At 43.2% G+C, this 22,322-nt stretch overlaps 1 protein-coding gene across 12 annotated transcripts in view; it reads left to right on the top strand.

Annotated features, from left to right (window-relative positions):
• Positions 1–22,322, top strand: part of Foxp1 (forkhead box P1) — a 504,713-nt gene that overhangs the window by 468,260 nt on the left and 14,131 nt on the right. For 11 of the 12 annotated variants that reach the window (XM_076940180.1, XM_076940173.1, XM_076940174.1 and 8 more), the window contains 6 exons: positions 6,963–7,046; positions 15,842–16,043; positions 16,151–16,230; positions 16,868–16,969; positions 19,965–20,086; positions 21,894–21,963. In XM_076940180.1, the coding sequence (XP_076796295.1) occupies positions 6,963–7,046; positions 15,842–16,043; positions 16,151–16,230; positions 16,868–16,969; positions 19,965–20,086; positions 21,894–21,963 (660 nt within the window). The remainder of the gene's footprint in view (positions 1–6,962; positions 7,047–15,841; positions 16,044–16,150; positions 16,231–16,867; positions 16,970–19,964; positions 20,087–21,893; positions 21,964–22,322) is intronic. The other variant, XM_076940181.1, reaches the window with a different exon arrangement.

The following is a 22,322-nucleotide window of genomic DNA, read 5'->3' as shown; positions in this document are numbered from 1 at the left end:
TTTTTGAATATATAATGAATGTTTTCTTAGCAGTGAAGAAAAGGTTTGGTCAGTCCCGTCTCCAGTATGCCCTTAAACTGGCCTTATTGAGAGGAAAAGAGAATCAGAATAACTTGTAGCTGATATTCTGTGACTTTTCAACATTTCTTTTAGAATGTTTTACCAATGGAGTAGATAAGGGTCAACCCCAGTGATTACTCAGGAGTCAAACATTATAAAGCCTGGGAGACCATGTGAGGAAATGTAGACATGTCATAGCAAGAGAACATGGACCACAGGAGTCATTTGGGTCAAGGCCTTTTTGTTAAGGTCAGATGGTAACATTTTTTATTATTCCATCTGTTAAATGTTCTCTTTGGATGGAATTTTCTGAAATGATATAGAAAAACATGAGATGGAATTGCCAAGGTCAAAATTATGGTCTTAACATGGTCCATGAAATAAACAGTGTTCCTTCCACCCTGCCCCTGCCAGGACAGAGGGACCCAGGTGCAGGAACTAGGAAAGTGTTAAAAGTAAGGATAGCTTACCCCACGTAGCACAGTCAGGAGAGTCAAGAAACACAGGATGCCTCTGGGAGGCCTTGGCACCCACTGGCTTCCAGGTGTGAACTGAGTGTGCACATTCATATTATTTTAACCGAGTGAACCCAGCTGGTGACATGCTTATCAGTTTGTTTAGCCTTTAAGCTGTGGATGAGATAACACACACAAAAAGACATCCAGTGCACAGGACAGAATTCCACCTTGGGAGAAGGAAATACTGAAAATCACAGGCAAAAAGGAAGCCCGACAGTGTTGGCCTAGGAAGACGAGGGGGGCATGGGTACGTCTTCTTGAGCATGTAGACTATATTTGTCATAAGACACAGCCACATTAGCCGTGTCTCATCATCTTCAGTAGGTTATGTCTTTTGAGTTAAAAAGAAAATGTCTAGAGATGATGTGTTGTCATTGTGTGGCACAGGGATGTGTTCCTGGACAGGCTTCCCCTTCCCCTTCAAATCCGTTGATACTGAAAGCAGTCAAGGGCTGGGTATGTAATTCAGCCGGTGGACTGTTAGATTCACATGTGTTGAGCCTTGGTTCCATCCCAACACACACACACACACACACACACACCAGAAAGAAAAGACTGACTCGGTTTAAAAGGGTGGGCATAGAAGAGTGTGTTAGTAATTAGACTCCATGTGACTGTCACTACTTCCTGTGTACTAACTATACTGAAGTGCTGGATGGAACAGAGCAAGGGGCCCCTGCAGTGTGACAGTAGGGAAGGAAGTCTAGCATGCCTCCAACAGCACAGCAGGCACTTAGGTGCCTCTGCATGAGACAGTGGCAGAAGCTGTCAGCAAGGAAGTCCCAGGTCAAGCCAACCACATGCCCAGATTGTATAGAGGAGACAGAGAGCCTAAGAACACGGTTCTTTTTAAAAACTAGTCTCGCTGATCAACACCAGAGTGACCAGCCATCCCAACCTGCCCTCCTAGGTTTGAGGAGAACCTAGGATTTCCAGTTTAAAAGATGGAACAATCCCAACCAAGATAGGATAAACCCATCAGTCCCATCCTCAGGGACGCATCATCCACTGCACTATGTCCTGCTTGTAAGTAGCTCAGAGAAGGGCTAAGCATCTCTTGATGGCTGTTGTTGGCCTCCTCACATACACGTCACTGTCCTGAGGCTTTGTACCCACAGTTTATCAGCCACCACCGCCGCCATCCCCAATCCCCCCATACCCCTCCCCCCATTAAGAACTCTTGCCCACTTCCCCTTAGTCTCCTTTATTTTCATGTAAGGAATGGTAATCAGTTTGTGGGTTGTGTTTACAGTGGCATGCTCATTGTAGTGTTTCTCCATGGTTTTCCAAGGGCAGCATTCTATATGTAGGGAATCCTAGCCATCATTGACATCTGAGAGTCAAAGATAACCATGCTCGTCTCTCCCCCCCCCCTCCCCCAGCCCCAGGAGCTAAGGATACTGAGATTGCTTAGTGCAGTGGTTTTTAACCTTCCTAGTGCTGCAGCCACTGAATACACTTTATCACATTTTGGTGACTCCCCCCAACTATAAAATTATTTTTTGTTGCTACCTCATAGCTATAATTTTGTTACTGTTTTGAATTGCAGTGTAAATATCTGATCTGCAAAGGGGTTGCTACCTACAGCTTAGAACATTGCATTAATCTATCTCAGGCAAAGGGTGAATGGTAGAAAAATCCCAGCTCCTCACCCCAACCTGGTTACCATTTTATTGATGATGCTGCCTGCGGTATTGTTCCAGGTCCCTTCTTTTCCCCAAAGAGATTTGAGCTTGCCCACCTAGGAGCCAGTTAATAGATTTAACATGTGGCCCACGATGCTCTATTTATGTCCCCTGCCTGTCCTCGAGAGCTGCCTCCCAAGGGACCCTGCCCAGTGACTCTGGAACCAGTGGGAAGTCTGGTAACTTGTCCACACTGGGAACTCTAAGCTGTATGGCAATGCCAGCAGAGAGAAGACTGTACAGGTTTCAGTAGCAGGGGGAGACATTAATCCTAACACAAATTAATTACAGTACGGGCTTTGCATGTGATTACCCACCATTAGCGGGGCTATTTGTAATCACACCAGCTTCCTAGACTTTAGCAAATATATTATCTGTAATGTGTCCCCCTTTGGCCCTTTCTAACCCCATTTGTGGCCATACTCGGGACGTAGCAGCGACCCCACAGAACCTCAGAGAGTGTCACGGACAGCAAAGGCCTAACATTACTGGTGACCTCCTGTGGCTGTGGCTTTGAGGCTGGAGCCAGCGAAGGGGAGAGGGAGCGTCTGGGTTTCTCACTTGCACATCCTTCTTTGAAAAAACCGAGACACTTATTTTTCATAATTTAAAATCCCGCCTAAGTCTGCAAGCATTAGGATTCCAAGACTATGACTTGAGTATTAGTGTGTGTCTGCTTTAAATGTCAAGAGAGTCTTTAGTAACAACATGTGAAGAATGTTAAGATGGCGACAGAACACAATGAAAGTAGGGAAATTCTTGAGTTGGGGTGAAATGAGGCGCCAGTCACCCATTCTCTGAACATGGTAGTTGATGGTTAAGAAATCTTTACAAGTTTGTCCTAGTGCTGAATTCAGAAAGCATTCGAATGACTGTGGACTGGACACAGAGTTAGTATTTGGTCAGTGACCAGGTTGGTGCAGGAGTTGAGCTTCTTCCTTCCGGAGACTCCGTTTAGTGTATGTAGATTTTACTTCTGACCCCTTGATCCATTTTGCTTTGGTCACGTGCAGCTCAGGGAGCAGCATCATGGTGGTACTGCCGCAGTCCCGCAGTCGGGTTTGGCTGTTAGGTCACCGCTACATAAAAGCTTGTTTTGAAGGCGAGGGAGTCTCAGGTGAAGTTTGTGCAGGAATGGGGGTCGCCCATACTCCCATGCATTCACTTGGGCTTTTGTGGCCCTTAAACAAACCCAGGCTTCCTGTTTGCTATCTTGAGAGGTGGATTAGCAGGTTTAAGCAAAATGTCGGAGTTTAGCAGTGGTCTCCTTGGGAACGTCTCAATCCCACCCACGCCTCAGGTGAGGTGCCCGATATCACTGCCAATCCCAACTCCTTTATCAGAGTATCAGGGTGGTATACAGAAGATTTTTTTTTCTTCTGTCCAGGGAAGGTCCCAGGGGAGTTTGATCAGACCATCTGGGCAATGTTGGACCTAGCATTATAAAGCAGGATTCTGCTTTTACGCTTGTCCTTTCTTGGCTTCATGGCCTTGCATGTGTTCATCCTCTGTGCCTCAGTTTCCCCAATTAAAGAACATAAATCAAGTGGACCCAGAGCCACAGGAATCTTTATATCTGTCCAGGCAGATAAGTGGCTCCCCTTCTCTTCACCGGACCCCCTAATAACTGCAGTGCTTTTATGTAGGGACCCTCACTCATTTCAGTAGAGCCCTGTGTGTCACTAATAAGAACTGTCAGGTTGCCCTTAAAAAGTCCTCCCGGCAACAGATAGGAGGAGGATGGTAAAGGAACTGTAAACATTGCTCCCTTCTCTCTCCGGCATGTGGCATATGGTGGATCTCCCTGGTTTTTGTCTTTGTGGACACTGAGTGGATCACCTAGCCTTTGGCATTAATGAGAGGTGTTTGAGCAGAGTATGAGTTCTGAGCTTCCAGAACTTTGTTTATCTAAAACCCAGTTTGAGGCGTGGATAATAGAAGAGGGCATGACTATTAATCAAGAGAGAATAATCATTTGCCCAGACCGAGGGCAAGATAGAGTGAGGCCCCGAGATAAGTCTATCGGACCTAGACCCCGTCTTCCCATGCCTCCTGCCCTATTCTAGTCTTTAAGACAGGGGGCTTATTTCTCTCCCCACCCAGACTCACAGCTGACTCCATTACACCCCATTATGTGGATCCTGATTCCAAAGATATACCCAGCCAGTGTAGACTAGACTGATTTAATTTCTCCTTTAAAAAAATTGCAGCAGGTATTTTTAACCTCCATGAAGCATTCATTAGCTACACTGAGCTTGCTCTGTGCGGAACTCATGTTCAGAACAACCCTACGAGTTCAGAGATGAGGATTCCATATTTAGAAGAAAAAATGAAATGCTGGGAAGGATTACAGAATGTGCTCCGAGGCCATAATTTGAACACAGCACAGTAGGAGAGTGTATTCATTATCAGTGTTCACTCTGATGCCTTTCCAGAGAGTGGTATACAGACTAAGTAATTCCAGTGACCCCTCCCTGCTCAGGAGCGCCCTCTAAGAAAACCCATTCTCCTGCTTGTATGCCACCGACTGGGGAAAGCATTAGAGAATAATTTTTTTGGATATCACAGTGTATTTTAATTTTTAATGTGCCAGCGGGCTTGCTAGTTGACTTTGGGCAGTTTCTCAGCCCCCTGTTGTTGGAACCCTGAGTGAAGAGGGAGCACCAAGAGCACTCTCCATAACATTTGGTATTCTCACATTATGGAAGGAACCGGTGCTGCCAGTGTTGGTTTGAGGAGTTTGGGGGATGTGTTCTTAGTGCCGCAAGTAAACTTCAGGGTGTGGATGTTGCTTGTGTGCACACTGTCATTGGTCCTGTCTGTTGGAAGGTCCAATTTGGTGGCTATGGAGAGGATCACGCCGGGTGCTCGGGCTTTGGACTTTTCCTCTCACCACACTACTTATTCCTTGTAATTGCTACATCGGAGATGTTTACCCCCAAATTAAGTCACAATTAATATTCAGCAGACTCTTCTGTAAATACCACCTCTCACCCTTTAATTTGTGTTCTTCGGCATGGGCAGTTGTCTGCTTACTTCATGGGTTTAGAAAGAGTGACATGCAGGATACATGACTTAATTCCCTTCTGCCCCATTATAGTTTTCAAAACAAAGTTAAAAAAAATAAAATAAAGCAAAAGACATCGCAGAAGAGTATTTTAGTTTTAGTGTGTCTCCCCCCACCACCCCCCCAAAAAAACCCCACAAAACAAACAAACAAAAACACTTCAGGGCACTTAATGTAAAAAAAAGAAAATGAATAACCATAGAAAAATGCTATTCCCCACACTTTAATTGTTGTGTCTGCGCCACTCTGAAAACCCAAATTCCTTTGGCATTATGTGTTTAGAGACTTAGTTTGGCAGTTCAATAATGCACCAAGGAACAGAGGGTGAGTAGCATAATGTAGCTCCTAATATGGTATCATTTTCATTTCCTGTTTGTTGAAAGATAAATGCTAACACTGTAAGGCTTTCCCTCTACTTCTTCCTCCTCATTTATTTCTCCCTGAACCACAAGGGAATAAAAAGAAATAAAAACTCAAATGTGATATGGCTGTTGACTGAGCCAGCTGGTAGGGATGACACCAAGGCGTGTTTTCTTCTGCCATTGCGTCCCATCCCCTTTCTCTGCTTTCCCCTGACTCCCGAGCCCCTACTTCCCATCTCCCCACCACCAGAAATAACTTGGTTAAAAATGTGAAGTGGATTTAATTTGGGCATAATTTTAGACTAAAAAAAAAAAAAAAAAGCCCCTGCTTTCTAAAGATTTAAAGTCAACTATGAGATATTAAAGGAATAGGTTCCACACTCTGCTTCTAAGGCTTTGTTTTAGACACACTATCTATAAAGCTTTTGAAGATGCACACATGTGTGCAGAAATACTCTTCCCCTTCCTATGTCTATATTGTCCCTTCCTTAATGCTACATCTGTTTCCTCAGCTTCACTTTCTTTTTCGGAGGCCATATTCCTCACCGCCTACCTAAGAGTCATCATTGGAGGTCCTTGCCCTAGCTTTCTTGCAATGTAACAAAATTATCACTGTATCAGACTGGTTCAAAGCCAGCATAAAGGTTCTAGCACCTAATGAATAGTGAATGTCTCCTCTGCCCATCCAGTTAGAAACATCTATGATATCAGAAGATTACTTTTTTTTTTTAATGAAATAAAGATACTGGGGTTATTAAAGAAGTATCTAGTAGGGTATTTGATGTTGAACATCTGAAACAGAAACACCCTCAGTTCTGGTATCCCTGCTCCTCCCAGCAAGACAGACTCAGCTAACTTTCCACAAGTGTATCCAGGTATCCTTGAGTTTGTCCACAACCACAACAGATGAATTTATGAGTGTGAGCTAGCTGCTCATCTTCCCTGGCCTCGTCATGAGTCAGCTTGGCTAATGGGCATGATTCACGCTTGCCTTTGAGCGGTCCATGTTCCCCAAGACTCCTTGGTGCCAGCAGGTCTAGAACGTGCCAGTTAAAGTCTCATACACCTTGTGTTGAGAAATCTCACATCAACACCTCCGGTTACTTGGACGTTGGCAGGGGTCCTTATAGGTTTCAGATGATGAAGCAATAAAAATGATTCTGTCATGTGCTGCAGTGCAGTAGTTAGTTGGGATATTCATAGTTTGGGGCGTTCAAAGGAGTCACACATGTGTATTCAATGACATAACAAAGCTTTTTCTTCCCATTAGCTCGCAAAAGACAAAGAGCGCCTGCAAGCCATGATGACCCACCTGCATGTGAAGTCTACGGAACCCAAAGCTGCCCCTCAGCCCGTAAGTACTGTCCTCACCAGGGGGAACGACGTGGTGGCATTTCTTCTCTGCCTCCCACCTCAAGCACTGAGGGAACACCTCCTAGGGCAGATGTGGATGCCAAAGCCCTTCCCCCGCTCGACTCTTTTGGCCTTTCATGGGAAAGATAGGCATGGGCAGAGACCTGGGATGACACAGGCATGATGATCATACTAGGTCTTGAGGAGACTCCTTTGCAAAAAATCCCACCTTGGGCTCTGTTCTTCACCATAAACTGATCTCATCAGCACTAGTATCACTCCCATACATTTCTGGAAATCTCCTCGTCGCTTTAGCTGATTATTCAAAATGGAAGCCATGCCTTGGTTCCTGATTTTAAGATTTGTAAAATTTAAAGGTACGCTGACTTTATTTGATTTTGCTGGGAGTTCCTGTGTGAAAATTAATTGAGCGTTGACAATCTATAGTTAGTAGCAGCAATTTTAATCAACATGCAATGATGCAGCATAATGGCAAAGTATTGGTTTATCTGTTTTGACTGATTTTTTTTCTATAAATAAAGCAAACACACACCCCTATATGTATGATGTACATGGTGATAGAAATAAAACGGAGTCAGACTATTAACCCAGTAAATATGGTAGCCTGCCAAGATGCAGTTGGCAGACAGAATTAATGTCTGAAGCAGAACACATTACTGAGATACAGGACATAAAATCATTAAACACTCCATGCATCCATTTTTACTGGGGAAGAGTATGAGCTACCATGTATTTCACAGTAAATGGCCGCAGGACTGGATGACTAAGCTACCAAAAAAAGGAAGCAGGGGTTGGGGGGTGAGGCAAAGCATTCATTTGGAGCTGTTCCCACCTGTCTCTTCTTTTCAGAAGAGCACTGAGAAGAACATGGGCCCAGCTGAGCAGACTGCCCTGCCTTGAAATGATTTACCTGACTTCTAGAAGAGTCATGACCATTGGCAAAGGGGAGTGATTGTCTTGGACCTCTCTGGAAGTCCTAGAGGGCTTTAGGGAAGTGCCTCCCCTAAGATGAAGACTCTGAGTCTTCATTCACACCTAGAAATAGGGAGAGAATGACGTTGTCCCCATCTTCCTCCGTGGACTAAAAACATCAGTGATAAGAGTCATGACTGAGTGTAGCAGTCTAGCAATAGGCTTGTTTTGTAGCAAGGCAGAGGAGGAATCTACATACAGAGATGGAACTATAGAGTCTCTTGGAATCCTCAGCAAGTAATAGGGCTTGGCCTAGCTAGGAACACCATGTATGTAAGCCCACACAGGCATAAGAGGACCCTTGATGATCTGTCTCCCTGTGGACCTGCTAAGTAGCCAATAAACAAGAGAGAAGCGGCTGGGGGGTAATGGAATGAACAGGGAAGGAAGGTTTGTCTTGATTAGTATTGAAAAAAAAATGTTTTACATTCTAGAAAATTATAACTTTGAAGGGGACCTCCTACTAAATTTATTTTTAACTGCTCTATTGAAAATTCTCTACCACTAGTCAACATTATCTCTTAGTAGCTCAGCACAGTATTTCTTTATTAAAAGAAATAGGCACGAATATTTTTGACTGAAAAATTAATAGCTTTTGAATTCATACACAGCAGGTTTTCTTTTGCAAAGAAGTCCAATATCGCTGCACAGCACTTCTGTAACCATTTATTTAGAGTCTAAGTCAAACCTTTGACAGCTAGAGCGCTGCTACAAGCCAGTATAAAGAACTCCAAGATGTAAACCAACAATAGGCCGTCTGTGTGAGGTTTGCCATTGTCAAATACATAGATTGTTTGGATTAGTTTATGTAAATGTACTGTTGTATTACCCTTTGGAAAAAAAATCACATTTGTGTATGAAAAGTGGTTCTCCTCACAGGCAGCATTATAAATTCCTTATCCTTTAACTTACATGTAAGAAGTAAAAATTGGTGCCTGACACGTAGATATTGTGTGACACTCTGTTGTCGGAGTGAACCTGCCTCCTTTTCATTTATTGGAAAATAGAAAATTTTATTATAGATACCATCTTAGAAATCAGGAATTATTAAAATATGTATAGGTGAGGCATTGGAAAATTAATTATAAAAGATAGACGTGTAATGTTTTGCATAAATTTTCACTTCCTTGCCAAAAGAAAAGAAAGCAGAAAAAGGCCCATGCATATTTCAGACCCCTTGATGCTTTCAACTTTAGGGACTGGGAGCTATCTGGTGACTGATCCTAACATTCAAAATATTCCCTACAGCCCGTAATTAATTTATTCCTCCCTAAATAATGGAATGGCTGGTGAGTGTTTGAATGAGCATCATTGTAGAATCTGTGGTTTGAGAGAAATAGTCACCGAGTTTCACATCTAAGCATGGATGGGGACTTCCACATTACAGCCTTGCCAGTGAGTTTATGAAGCTGTTTCTTTTTCCATTCCTCTTTAAAAGGGAATTTAGTGTTTATTTTAAAACTTAGTCACTAAGTGATAGAGTGCTTTCCTGCAAATGTGGCCCCTCGCTAAGTGCCATTTGGGTGGCAAGTGTCTCTCTTGTACCTAATGGTCCACCCTGTCCCCAGTTCATTCCCTCCCAGAGCTGCCAACACGTTCTCAGATGGTTCTTATATCAGCCCAGAGATGCATTTTCTGGGTATCAGTGAGGGATGTATCTTCAGATGGTTCTTATATCAGCCCAGAGATGCACTTTCTGGGTATCAGTGAGGGATGTATCTTCAGATGGTTCTTATATCAGCCCAGAGATGCACTTTCTGGGTATCAGTGAGGGATGTATCTTCAGATGGTTCTTATATCAGCCCAGAGATGCACTTTCTGGGTATCAGTGAGGGATGTATCTTCAGATGTGGATAGTTAGAGGATGTGCACTTTCTCAAGACTGTGCTCAAGGGTGTAGATGAGGCTCTGAGCTCGACCCAAAATAGGCTGGAAGTGTATAGCTAATGGAAACAGTGTAGCCCAGGCCTTGGGTCCTGCTGAATCCTTGGGTAGCATGTCTTCTGAAGGCCATTGCAGCTCTTCCCTCAGGATTGGAACTCCTGAATTTAGAAACCAATTCTTTCCATCAAGAGATAGTTACTTGGCCACCATTACATACTGAGAAAGTACTAACTTGCTGAGGAGGTGTTGGGAGTCCTGTGGACAAGCTACCAAATAAAATAAGTACATGCATGTATCTGTACATATGTACATACATACTCATACACACATAGACTGTCAGCTGCATAGAGAGTACTGTGTGTGACTAGGAAAAGTGACCTGGGGAAATGAAGTGTCATTTGAAACCTAAAAGCTGAGGAGGATTCTCTGGAAGGAAAAAGGTCGGCTTCCCAGCTCTTGCCTCTGGTGAGGAGTGGGTGCGCACATCTGTGTGTAGGAGGATGGGAGTGGGAGAGGGACTTGTACAGTGACCGTCAGAGTAGAGGAGTGGAAGGAGTAACCATTCTTAGAAGTCTACTGCCATTTCAGCCAGACCCTACTTAGCTAGAATCTAGCAAGTTCTAGAGTGCCCAGAGAGAAAAGGCTGTTGTTGACATATGTTTACAGAAGCCAAATTTGTTGTCGTTTAAGATTTAAAAGTTCTGCTGTTTCCCACGGAAAGAGAAGCAACAGCAAGGGGAAGAAAATAGCCTGCGATTCCTTTGTTCCAAACCCAGTTCCATTCCCAGAGCAAGCAGCACGATGTCTATACTTAACTCCATGAAGAACTGGCTGAGATTGATCTGGAGGTGGGGGTGGGGCAGGGGTGGGGGTGGGGATGTAACTCAACACAGAGCAACAAAAGGAAGTGTGCCTGTGTTAGGGCTTCATTAAGTTGCCGATGACTTTTTACAAAGACATTTGGCTATGCTGGTTGTTAGGAGTGTGCAGTGGAAATTCCACTTCATAACAAGGAATGGGGGAGCACCTTTACTTGGGGGGTGCATCTTACACTTGTGAGAACCACTCCCCAGGCTTGGAGAAACCACATTCTTTGAGATTTGGTGGGCAGGTAACTACAGCACAGGTAGAAGAGACTACTTTGTGAAAAAATTTATAACACACTTTTGGAGTGAAGTGCAGCTCGAGATTTTTCCCTTTGTACATTCCCTTAGACTCTAACTATAGCAATTAGGACTGTTTTGAAATAGCTTTTAGCTCCTATCAAAACAGAGTGCTCGCTCTACCCTTTAAAAAAAAAAAAAAGCCCATGAAGTTCAAGGGGTAGGTGATCAGCTGTGGACTGGAAGAGCCTTGCAGCAGTAATAGCAGCCTGTCATAAAGAGGAACTCTCACATGCAGCACACAAAAGCTGTTTTATAGACTGGTTTTGTTAAGTCCCCTTCCTCACCTCAGATTTGTTGTCCCTGTCCCTGCCAGAAATGCCACCCTCTGAGTCTGTAGAATAAGCCACTCTCCCATCAGTGCACAGAGTCCTTTCCAAAGGCCTCTCTGCCACCCATTGCCCTGCCCTCTGTCCGTGGAGTCTGAACTTGGTGATTCATGCCTACAAAAGGCAGCTTCCAGTCTCTGAACATTGCAGGTGGGGGCAGGACCTGAGTCTCTCAGGCCCATCCAGCCAACAGCAGAGAAACCAGTTGGGCGAGCCTGCAGTCCCTTATATGCCACGCTGGCCTCTGGTGTTTTGGTTTCAGGTTTTTCTTTTGTTCTCAGAATCTGTTTTCGTGAGAAGCAAGAGCACAAACAAAAACAAAACAAGAAGTTCTTGTGGGAATACTCCCTAGCAAGTCCCTTTCTGTCTGGGGGTTTACACCAGCGGTTTGTTTGTTTATTATTTTTTAAATGTGAGTGACTCACCATCCTTACACGGGAAGGGAATGTACTGCAGAAAAAACTAAAGATGGATATTTGTTTTTAGAAAGGACAAAGTAGGATATTGGGCGGCTGATAGGTAGGATAGTTTCAGTGGTAGAAGCTTCCGAGAAAGACCTTCGGTAACCAAACAAAGGTAAAAAGGCATGATAGCACAGTTGTTTGTATTTTTACTTAAAAACTAAAAGCCTGCAGCAACTTTAAGTGACATAAGAATTTAGCTCCTGGCCAGAGTTTGAAAGAGATTATCTTTGCTGAAATCATCCCTTCAGTGGCAACTTGCCATGGAGAAAATATCTGCGTTACTAGCTTTTCTAAACATAGCAACCTCTTCTTAAATAGAAAATGAGCACAATGAGAAAAATGGGCTTTCGATCAGGGAAAGAAACTCTGCCAGTCCGATCCCTTCCTGCTCCGTGTCCTGGAGGGGGAAAAAAAAATCTTTTAAAACCTTACTTACACTTAGAAATACAAAACAGCGAGGCTTTCCTTTCTTATTGATGATCGTATAAAGAATTGGTAATTTACAATTAACATACGTATTTCAAGGTAACCGGAAAAAAAAAACATTCCAAACTATTCCCAGTGATTTGCTTTTTAATCTGTACGTGTGCAAGCACGCAGGCATGTATAAATCAAGGATCAGTGTCTCGTGTTCTTCAATCATTTCCCCACCTTATTTTTTGAGACAGGCTCTCTCACTGAGCCTGGAGAGCCTATTCCGCTGGGCTCTCTTGGCAGAAAGCCCCAAGAGTCCTCCTGTCTCTGCCTTCTGAGGCGTGGACCATCACACCCGCAATGCTGAGGATGTGAGCTCTGGTCTTCCTCCTTAGGCAAGCTCTTTCCTGACAGACTCATCCTCCCCAGCACCTAGTTTGCTCTTCTCAGCTTGTAGTGGGGCTCATGTTTATAATGTTTTCAACGTTCTTGGTAGAGTCCTTCACGGTAAGAACAGGCTTTATGTGAACACAGTATTTTTTGAATTCTTGGTAGCCCCCCTACTCAACCTTTTCTCCCCTAGAGACACACACACGTGATTGCCAGACAGAAGTATAAAAGTTAAGGAACTTGTACAGCAGCTGCCAGGGTTGTGTCTCATTAACGTGTTGGTCCAGACTTCCGATGGTCTTGCGTGGCACAGCTCCCTCTGTTTGGAGTTCCCAGGTTTTTTTTTTTTGTTCTTCCCTCACAGGCTACAGTCATGTTTAATTTAGAATCCAGGCTTCTTTGGCAAATTAGCAATTAGAACAATTTTGTGGGAATATGTATATGTGTCATTAGTTTTTCTGCAAATTAATAGCAAGGGCAGAGGTCAGGTAGAAATTTTCCACTTGACTGAAGCTCTTCCATTGAGACTTGGCACTTGGGTTTGGAATGGCCGCAGCTGTTCCCAGACACCCTTTTCCTCTAGGAACTGTCTTTTAATTAGTTTACCTCATAGCCATCATTACAAATATTACTGTCTCCCCTCCCTGAAATAAAATTACTGTTTCTACAAAATATTCCAGCGACATTGTGCACCACTGCACATCCATGGTGGGGTCAGTTGAATGTACCATTTAATCATTAGATCACCCCCGTCCGCATCTCCTAATTAGAGTCCTTACAATACATTTTTATCTGGTAATTAGCTGAGATTGGCTGCTTCCTCTGTGGCTTATTAGAGACAGCCCAGCAGTGGGTGTGAATCATGGTGTCATTTGTCAAGCCTTGGTAAGCCCTCTCTTCAGGCTCAGTGTTTATTTCTAGTTCCTACCTACATTCAAAAGCATCCAGAAATTTCAGCCTGCATTGCTGTCTTCCCGTCTTGTGCCAACCTAGAAGGACCTGTTTTTTTCATTGTTGCTGTCTCTGGCAGAACTGATCCAAGTACTATTAAGCCCCATATAAAAGCTGCAAGAGTCACATTCTTTGCACATCTAATAGCATGTCTCTATGTGTGGGTTCACTAGTTCTTCTAAGATCTAAGTATTCAAAACGATGGACTTCATACCTGCTGAATGGTTCTATTGGACTCGCCCAACTTCCTTACAGAACTGGTAGGGGGCATTGGGACAATGTTCTTAAGCAGGAAGGAGAAGTTGGGATCTAGGGTGAGACCCCAGAGAAGCCGCCTGGGTTTTATGCCTGCTTTTGACAGTAAGCACTTCCAGGACAGCAGTTCTGTGGTTTAGTTCTGCTTCCAAGCCTCTAGAAGTTCTTGGTAATATTTATTGAGTGTCATTCATAAGCAAGGATAAAAGCTGTTCACGGGATCTTTTCCAGAAGCAAGCATAACTGAGAGGTAGAGATATTCATGGTGTTCATTTAGACATTAACTGGGCATAAGTAGAGGGTGCAGAGGCTGGAGGACTGTACAAGAATGTGGACTGGCTTTGGGTCTGAGTCAAAAATATGGACAAGCTTCTTTTTCAGTCTTTGTAAAACATGAGTAGTTTGTAGATCGGTGTGAATGAAACGAAGCCTCTCAGAGCAGGTGTTTTAGAGTGTGCATTTTTATGAACGATATCTGTGGCTTTCCAAAGTCTCCTCAAGCTCAGGCTTTACAGCATCTGAAGGATCAAACCTATGTATTTAGGATCTTTCTATACTAATTCCCCCAACTTCAGCTGATGCTAATACTTACAGTTGCCAGACTCAGGTACTCGTTAAGGCTGTCGGGGAGAAGGAGTCAGCCTTTGCTCTTCTCCACTGGCATCTTGCTCTGCCCTGTCCCTGTCCCTGGCCTCTACTCTGCACGATTAGCACTTGGTTTGCAAATGTGTGTCATGGTCAGCTTTCTAGCACTATTGGGAGGGCAGATTGCCACACTGCCCCAGCTTGCTGAAGGTCAGCAGGAGCATGCCCCAGCTTGCTGTTCTTGGACACTGGGGGCTTGTGGTGTGCTGAATCAATATTTCAAACTGAACATAGGAAAAAGCAGAGCTGAATTTAGCACCCAATCTGGGTTTTTCTGTTAATGTTCCTTTCATGATGTTGGATCTCTTCCTTTCTCCTCCTTTGGAACTTACTGCACAGGGGTAGTATAGTCTCTTGCATTCCTACTGTGTGAATTTAAGTTGAGTCTTCCCAGTGCACTGGAACAAAGGACTTACTATTAATACCATCCACAAATAATACTTGTGCTTAAGCTGATGGTGGCAAAACAGACATTATGGTATCTGACTTGAAATGTACTGTGATAAAATGTTGGCCAGGTGACAGCCAGCGTACTTTGTAGAAGTTTCTTGGGTTTGGGAGAGACTCTAAGTACTTGATACCTCCATCAACATGATGAAAACCACTAGGTTCTTCTGCATTGTGAAACTCAAAGGGCTTTTCTTGTCCTGATCAGTTTTAGAGAAGAATCCTCCTTTGCAGTAGTGTAAGAATCATAAAGAAGAATGCACCACCCTGCTTCAGAGACGCTTGGCTTTCATAGTTGGACTGTTTAAATCTTTTAAGCAACCAAACGTTACAACTTTATAGAAATAGATGTTAGCCTTCTCAGTAAGGGCCACTGTTGAGCCAGGAACCACAGGTCCATCATGCACAGTCTGTGGTGCGTTCAGTTCCACAGTGGACTTAAGTCCTGTAACTTCTTGTTGGTCATAGTAGTGGCTCAGAACCCTGTGTGGCCTCTTAGTAAACCCATTGCAATTTTACGGTTAAAAAAAAAAAAAAAAGAAAAATAGGCACTTCAGCTTTCCAGTGTGGCAGTACGTTGCTGAAAGTTACACTGGACAAACAAGGTTTACACCACAGTAGCTCAGCTGGTGTTCCTTCAGTCCCCAACCTTGCTGCTGTCTAAAGGAGAATCCCTTTAATTGAAAGTGTGGCCCGTGTAAACATACTGATTTGGAGAGGTAACCCTAGCCAGGTGTGCACCAAGCTTTGCTCTGGGACAAGAGAGGTTTTCAAGGTTGCTCGGGTTTCTGTGGTTGTTTGATTTGTTCTTTCTGTTTTGCTTTCCTCAAGTCCTCCTAACCAATATCCTTCTCCTCACAGCTGAATCTGGTATCAAGTGTCACCCTCTCCAAGTCCGCCTCAGAGGCTTCTCCACAGAGCTTACCTCATACTCCAACAACCCCAACCGCCCCCCTGACTCCCGTCACCCAAGGCCCCTCTGTCATCACCACCACCAGCATGCACACGGTGGGACCTATCCGCAGGCGGTACTCAGACAAATACAACGTGCCCATTTCTTCAGGTAGCTACTCTCTGTCTTTGCCTGGGGCAGCATGGGGAATCTGCAGTTCCTGTCGATGAGCCCCCTTTTAAAAAGTGATTATTAATAGGACAATGATTCTTATTTAGCAGATATTGCGCAGAACCAAGAGTTTTATAAGAACGCAGAAGTTAGACCACCGTTTACATATGCATCTTTAATTAGGCAGGTGAGTAAATAACATGGACTGTGGAATGCTATCAAAAGGTGTCCGTGGGTATATTATATTGATGAAGTAGATTTAAAACTACTTAGTATGCAAGCATGCTAAAACCTTTTCTATAAGGTTTTTAAAAACTGCAATATATAACATAATTGCTTTTGATTAAGTATTACAATACGATGTGATTATTAGGGAATTCATTTCACACAACAGTGAGAATGAGGCTGTTTAAAGATGGCAAGTCAATTATCACAAAGCTACAGTAATCTCTGATCCCTAGAATTAATCTGAGCTCTAAATAATTACTGAGCTTTAATCAGCTAGTGAAATGTTTTGCATTTCCCTTTGATTCTGCTTTATGAATGACTAATAAATTAATATTTCTGTACGGAAACAGAAATAAAAACTCCAAACAATTAGATAATTCCATTTCGAGTTTTGCTACTGAACTGTTTAAATACAACCATTAATCTTCGATCATTTTGTGAAACCTGTCTGAGGAGTTTGCTCCAGATTCCAGTTTTGGTTTCTTTTTGGTTTTGGTTTGGTTTGGTTTTCTTTTTCTACATTTTCATGAGCACCATCAAATGTTCCTGCCTATTGGATTATAAATTACCTTCCTCGGATTCTTCTTGCCTCGCAGGCCATTCTCGAGTCTCCGGAAAAGCAGCTAACACTAAATGAAATCTATAACTGGTTCACACGAATGTTTGCTTACTTCCGACGCAATGCAGCCACGTGGAAGGTAAGCTTTGCAGTCTCGAATTTTGACCTTTATAGAAGAGAGGATCTTCTGGGGAAAAAATCAGTTACTGGGTAACAAGAATATTCCACTAGCACTAGGAATGTGACTAGAAGTGTTTTATTATGGTTGAAGTGTTCAGATGGAAGAGCCATCTGAACTCCCAGCCCCTGCAAGAGAGGTGTGGCTGGATTTGCTGGAGAATTCTGTATAGCGAAAGGAGGTGACATTGTGACCCTTAACTTTGAGATTGACAAAGTTGCTTACACAAACCGTGGGTAACCAACACTCATTTTCAGGGGTATAACTAGAAGCCAAGCTGAATAAGATCCTTCAGTGGTTAGATCAAAGCTCATGAACCCCACAAGTAGAGGAAGCTGCGTAATCCGTGTACTCACACAGCAAAAAGGGTGATTTCTGCAGAATGCAAGGTATCAATTATAAGAATGGGTTCATAGTTACCCCGAGGGAAAAAGGTAGTTTCAGAATTATGTAATGTGACACCATTTGCCATAGAACAGGTCAGCTGCCATAACTCCACTAGATAACCCCCTAAATGCTTGGAGTTCCTCCTAAATTTCATTGGCACTTATTTCTTGTGCCATTAACCCTTTCTGGCTAGGCATGATGGTTTATGCCAGGTGATCCTAGCATTTGAGAAGTAGGAGTACAAGGCCTTTTGAGTCCAAGGCCAGGCTGGGCTACACAGATAGCCTTCACAACTTTCTCTCAGCTTCCTAGTTTGAATTTATTACACAGTGCCAACTAGATCTACTTAGTACCACCTAGCACTCAAAATTTGTCATTATCCACAGTCTGAAGTACAACAGGTGCTGTTACAGGAATCGACTTTCTCAATTTAATAGGAAGAGACGTGTTTTGTGTTTTTCTCCTTGCATTCTATAAGACAACTAGTATAGGCAGAGAATTAATTCATTAACCACATGGGGCTGACAGGAAATTATATTGCAGATCTTAGCTTCTTTCCAATCCTGACTTGGGAAATAAAATACAATGGCTCTTTAGCTACAAATCTTTTAAAAATTTAGGAAGTAGAAGCATAAAGAAGACGTTTTCCTCAAATTGCTTTTTATAAATACCAAATGACCACATTTCAAAATAATTACCAGTTGCGGATATGAATTTCAACTCACATCTCACTCTTCCGACTTTGCAGAATAAAGACAGAAGTGTCACTAATGCAAACAGTCCCATATGTAGTAGTCAGCGACTCACCAGTACAGATAGTTTTTCTCTGTGTCCCTACTGGGACAGTGATCCAAAAGACAAAGTGGAATAGTGTCACTTGCTGATCCTTTTTCTTTTAAAAACTCTTGATTTTTAGTTGCTTTCTGTTCTAGTATACAGATCGCTCTAAATCATTCTCTGATCACCAGTAGCCTCTGGAGTCTTTGGACTTTTGTGCATTTTGATGCTTACGTAAAATTTCAAATGGTGACTGATGTTACCTTGTTCCCCAGCCGTCCCCCTCATGTGTGCACATGTGCTCTCTTGGTTTTGAAAGGGAAGAGGCTTCATTTGCTTCTGTCTCCTCCATGATAGTGGAGGAGATAATTCCCTGTGCAATATAAAGAAGTTGTTTCCTTAAAAACTAGCTTAAATTTATATGTGTAGAGCTTTGTTTTTAAGCAACCCATCAAAAAGCTTTTTCATCCAGGATAGCCTTTGACAGTCCTGTCAGGATCAGAAGTCTACTTTCAGCTGTACTCAGAGTGCCTGGGAGCTCACTCTGTGGAGTCCGCTGGTGAGCAGATCCCCATAGGAGTAATAAAGATGTGCCCGTTATCCTCTAAGTGGTGTGTCACAGAGCAGACTGTTAGGTAACTTGATTAGTCACCAATGATCATTTCCCAGAAACCTGAAAGACCCCTGAGACTTTCAAGATTTGTCACCAAGAAAGCAGATTACTATAGGAGAGTGTAGCCTGTCTGAAGGCTACAATGCTGGGATTAAGTGAGGCTCATATTTTTAAGGTGCCAAAATCTCAGTATGTGTGTCAACTGCCTCTGCCTCTCCTGAACCATTTTGTATGGGAAAAAAAAAAAAAAAACTGCCACAGGTCACTTATAATAGTCTCAAGTCCATCATCGAGTTGGTCGTCCAGGCAAGACTAAAGTGTATCCAGTTTAGTTATCCAGTCAGGGGAGTGAATTTTCCTGAAAATATGAGACATTTAGAGCCCCTTTGCACTTGAGTTAAGGATGTCCTTTTTGTTAGATGTGAAAGATCCCACTCAGCAATGGCCAACAGTGACTTTCAAACATAAGAAACGTAGAAACCAAGTAATGGAATATAGTCATTTTGCCATTGAGAGTCCTACTTGTATGTTCTTGGCATTTGCTCAATTGAAATTGCTCCTCCAAGCAATTGCCAGTGTTCACAGATATTCCAGAAGGTAAGGTCTCGATCAGTCATTGAGACTGAACTCTGGGTGCTGAGTTAGCCCTCTGACCATCTTTGCTGTACAAGATGGCGCTCTCAGTGGCAAAATCCTATTTAGGACTGTCCTTGATAAAGCCTATGCGTGGCTTCAAAGCCAGATATTGCTGTGTATTTAAAACTGTTCACCTTTTCGTGATTTAAAAATAAAATATTTTTTAGAATCCCACATAGATGGGTTTGTAAAGAATAGTTTTTATACTTTGCCAATTTTTGACATCATTTTAACAATGTCTTAGATTTATTGGAGGGACCTGCTTGGGACTTGCATGCATGTTCACCAGTTTGTCTTCTGGTCACGTGGTACCAGAAATTAGGCTTAAATGCCAGACTACCATCTATTCATAATTTGAGGTTTTTCTTAAAAGACACTCAAAAGAAGGTCCTCCATGGGGGGAGGGGGTGGCGGCTACAGCTCTGGAGGATGGTTTAACAGATGTGGGGCTGAATGTACTGCTGTGTATTTTTTTTTTTTTTTTTGAATCTTTTCTTATGGAAAAAAAAAATGTCAATGTTCTCTCTTTTATACTTGCTGCAGAATGCAGTGCGTCATAATCTTAGTCTCCACAAGTGTTTTGTGCGAGTAGAGAACGTTAAAGGGGCAGTATGGACAGTGGATGAAGTAGAGTTCCAAAAACGGAGGCCACAAAAGATCAGTGGGTACGTCCGCCATGTTTGAACTTCTTAGCCCAGCTCGGATTGTGCTAACGAGTGTACAGTAGAGGCTGCTAGGCGGCGTCAGACCAAAGACCTGGTTTTCACGTTTGTCTCAGTTAAGGGAAGCAAGAGAACATTTCATCCCTCCTGTCTCGTATACCCACCAGTCCCCCTGCCCCTGCTTGCTGGTCTCTGTTACATCCCATGCTAGTAGCTTTTAGGCGGCGTTGCATATTAACCCTCACGAGCCATTCGCTTATGCTTATTGCATTTTATTTTCTTTTTCCTGTTCCCTGTATTGGATGTCTGTCCTGCCCCCAACCCCGCCTCCTTTTGTTGCCACTCCATCTCCTTTGCTGCTGCTCCTATCCCAGGGTGCCATTCGCACCAACCTCTCACTGCATAAGTGCTTTATCAGAGTAGAGGATGAGTTTGGGTCCTTTTGGACAGTTGATGATGAAGAGTTTATACGTGGCCGCCATATTCAACGAGGCCGTCCTCGCAAATACTGCCCCGGTGAAAACTCTGACGAGCTTGGCGCACAGTAAGAGCCTTTACTTGCTTTGTTCTTCTTGTGTCTGCTGTTGCTTTGGCTTAGCATGGTTGACTCATCCCATGTAGTATGACATTTCACCCAAGAGCAGTGCCACAGCTTTTCTGCAACAGAAACTAGACGGTGTGATCTGTACATGTACCTCGCTCGTTTCTCCTTGGAACGCCAGTGCCTAGAACGATGCTTTTTCTATGTCTCTAATGCCGATGATTGACTGTATTTTGATTCAGCAGCTTACGGGGACCCTCAAAGCTAGATATTTCCCATGTTACCCACAATCCCTGCAAGTGAAAGGAAGCGGTGGTTACAGTATATATCTGGTGGGATAAAATTCTTTTCCCACGGAACACTCAAGTAACAATAATTGTGAACAAGCTAGGTGTAGGGGCGTGTACTTATAATGACAGCCACCCCCCCCCCCAGAAGCTGAGGCAGGAGGACTGCACATTCCAGGACAGCCTAGACTTTTTAGAGAGACCCAGTCTCAAAAGTCTGAAAACCAAATTGTCCTAAGCTCAGGGGAAAGATTGATAACGTCATTCCCTTCAAAGTCTGTTGATAAATGAGCCTCGTTACCTACTGGAAGCCACACTTTCTCTCAGTATGTCCAAGGTAATTTTGTAGTGTTATTATTATTATTATTATTATTATTATTTATTTTAACTAGGGCAGAGATATTTTTATTTTCTTGTTTTCTTTCTTTCTTTTTTCTTTTTTTTTTCTTTTTAAATGGTATTGTGGCTTCTTTTACCTAGTCAGTAGAAAAAGCACCAAATTAGAGCTTGCTCTCCCAGACTGGGCTACACAGGAAAGACAGCAGCCAAAGCTCCTGCTTTACGAAAGAGAAATAAGCATGCCTTCTCTTGAGCAGTCAGGGTCACATATAACTTAAGAAGGAAGCCTCTGAGCTGAGAGCTCCTCACGATGTCCCAGGTACCCTGCCACTCAGCCCTTACCTTCCTGCTGGAGCCTGGCAGCAGCTGACCCTTTGCAGACTGGTCCCCGGGGGGATATACCCAAGTGTGTTATAATCTAAGGCAGTTTCACCAGAATGAACCACTAGGTTCATCCCCAGAGGAATTTGCCTAAACCAACCCGAGAAACATATATAAAGCTTAATTTTCCTTCGGTTTGGTGTTGGGGTGGGGGAAGAATTTAAAACGTGAAAGGCTACCAGCGAACTTTGAAAGCAAAAGTTGGCGAGGCCCCCTGGTTCGATTGCGTTTAACTTTGAGTTTTTATCTTTTTCTTACACAGTAACCCTTCCCTTATTAAAAACATGCAGAGCAGCCACGCCTACTGCACCCCCCTCAATGCAGCTTTACAGGTAAGATTAACGGCCACCCCCAATCCGCAGCACAGGCGCAGAGCTCCCCCACTCATTTCAAAATATATTAGCCTCGCTCTAATTAGATATTAAATTTTAATTCCGTTAAACTTTTTTCTTAAGTGCACGAAGCATCGCGCTCCCCGGAGGCAAACACGTCGGGCTGCCTCAGCATTAGCAGGATGCGCAGCATTCTGAATATTGTGGCAAAAAAAAAAAATTAAAAGTTCACTTATTAATATTTATCAGCAGTATCATAATTTCCATCCTCTTATTTCAGAATTTCACTTGAGGCAAAAATACCACAAGTGTAATTACTCTAGCACAGCTATTAATGTGCTGGATGATAGGCCACCGTG

The sequence above is a fragment of the Arvicanthis niloticus genome, chromosome 9, assembly GCF_011762505.2.
Source record: "Arvicanthis niloticus isolate mArvNil1 chromosome 9, mArvNil1.pat.X, whole genome shotgun sequence".
Taxonomy (NCBI): domain Eukaryota; kingdom Metazoa; phylum Chordata; class Mammalia; order Rodentia; family Muridae; genus Arvicanthis; species Arvicanthis niloticus.
The sequence above is the reverse complement of the archived record's forward strand: the minus strand, read 5'-3'. Positions and strand labels throughout refer to the sequence as shown.